The sequence below is a fragment of the Kryptolebias marmoratus genome, linkage group LG14 (assembly GCF_001649575.2).
Source record: "Kryptolebias marmoratus isolate JLee-2015 linkage group LG14, ASM164957v2, whole genome shotgun sequence".
NCBI classification, from domain to species: domain Eukaryota; kingdom Metazoa; phylum Chordata; class Actinopteri; order Cyprinodontiformes; family Rivulidae; genus Kryptolebias; species Kryptolebias marmoratus.
In genome coordinates this window covers 24,830,154-24,832,191 of record NC_051443.1, presented here as the reverse complement: position 1 = coordinate 24,832,191, position 2,038 = coordinate 24,830,154, and the positions used below count along the sequence as shown (strand labels likewise).

General features: G+C 46.4%; 1 protein-coding gene across 1 annotated transcript in view; it reads right to left on the bottom strand.

Annotated features, from left to right (window-relative positions):
* The window catches only part of LOC108245748 (ephrin-A5b), a 65,177-nt gene that overhangs the window by 5,722 nt on the left and 57,417 nt on the right, over nucleotides 1-2,038 (bottom strand). The window contains exon 2 of the mRNA XM_017432906.3: nucleotides 1,507-1,799. Coding sequence (XP_017288395.1) covers nucleotides 1,507-1,799 — 293 coding nt within the window. The remainder of the gene's footprint in view (nucleotides 1-1,506; nucleotides 1,800-2,038) is intronic.

Genomic DNA, 2,038 nt, shown 5'->3' with positions numbered 1-2,038 from the left:
CCGCCCTGCTCAACACAACGCCTGGAACAAATCAGCACAAAGGAGGACAAAGGAGCGTCTGTCTTCACCGAGACGGAGGGACACGAGTCCCCTCCGGGCCCGTGTCCTACGAACGCAACGGGACTCGTTCTCGCCGTCGTCTTCGGTGTCGGAACAGCTGCCAAACATGGAATCTGACTCCGGCACCAGCAGTAACAACAAAACAAGATTTAACTCGACGGAAAGTCTCCAAACTCTTTGTTCACCTGGCTTTGTTTGGAGCGTTAGCAAAATATCTCATGAACCAGTGGGCGGATAAATAAAAATAAATTAAAAAAAAAGGGTTTACCTCAACAGCTGGAGCCAAATCAAGATGGCTGCCACAGCCAACTGACCTTATTAAACACAGAAATGGTCAAATCCAGTCAGTGTTACAGAAACGGAGCCGAAGTTCGGTGTGGTAGTAGCCGAGAGTCATCCCGTTCACGAGCCGAGAGCTATCGAGCCGAGCGCTAACGAGCCGAGAGCTAACGAGCCGAGAGCTATCGAGCCGAGAGCTATCGAGCCGAGAACTAACGAGCCGAGAGCTAACGAGCCGAGAGCTATCGAGCCGAGAGCTAACGAGCCGAGAGCTAACAAATCAGCTCGCGAGGCGGCGGGTGATAGTGTCTCCAAACCGTTTCAGCCGAGCAGCGTTCCCGTTCGTTATTCCTGGTCGAACCCGTGAAGCTGCCGCCCTGAAACCCGCGGCGGCGGCGTCTCCTCCGGCCCCCGCAGGGCGCCGCCCTCGCTCGCGTTCGGGTCCGACCCGCAATCAAACGTTTCAACACTTTAGAGACACGAAGCGTCGGATGAAATGAACACGATCGGCTGAACTGGTCTCCGTGGAAACGGGAATTAATTGGAATTTTGACGGTTCTGAAATCAAATCAATAAAATAAACTGAACTCATTTATTCACCAAATTTAGAGAAGCTTAAATAAAAGTTTATTTATTTGATCTCGACGTGGAACAAACTGAAGAAACAGTAAATTGGACTTAAAACTGAATTGGCCTTTAAACCAATATTATATTATTATACCAATATTATTATTTTTACTCAAATTAAAGAAAGATTGAATTGGATTTAATTGACATGAATATAAATATAATTAGAATATTGAATATCAGTTTAAATCAGACATTAAACTGGACTGAATTGGACTTTATGTAATTAAATTATTTGAAACAGAAAAGCACTGAATTATAATTAATTTGAATGAAACTGCATTAAACTGGATTAAACTGGCCTGTGTAAATGCAAATTATTTATTTGAATCAGACTAATTAAATTAAATTGGACAGTGATTAGAAATATGGATTGGAAGTAAATAAACTGAATTTAAACATAACTACGTTGAATAAAATTAAGAATTAAGCCGAATTAATGAAAACTTGGACTGAATCGGACCCGTTTGTTTGAACCGTTTGATTCGGCGGCCTCTAACCGGGATCCGACCGGACCTCCGGGGTTCTGATCGTACTCACAGATGTAGTAGTACTCTCGGCCGGGCCGGAACTCGAAGCCCAGGGAGAACGGCGTGAAGAGCTGGAACTTCTCGGAGAACTTGAGCGGCCCGTTGGGAGACAGCGGCCGGTTGCACTCCCAGCGCTTGAAGCCCTTGGCGGTGTGGTCGCAGGAGCTGTAGCCGTCGTAGTTCACCATGTAGAGGACGTAGCGCTCGGCCCGCTCGTCCGACACCGGGCCCGCGTAGTGCGGACAGTAGACGTCCAGGTAGTCGTTGATGCAGACGTCGATGTGGTAATCGCCGCGGTAAAACCTGGAAGAAGAGAGCGGGACGTTAATGGAGACGGTTCCAACCAGGGCCGTATCCAGACTCATTCTCCCCCTGCACATCAGTTACAATAAACCAAAACTTCATTAAAATAGAAGCATTTATTTAAAACAAGTGACTTGAATGTGTATATGTTTGTAAATCCATGGGGATCAGCCTCATCTGAAGCAACAGAGGACTCAGGGCACAACCATGATGACTCACTGAAATGACATGAATTAGTT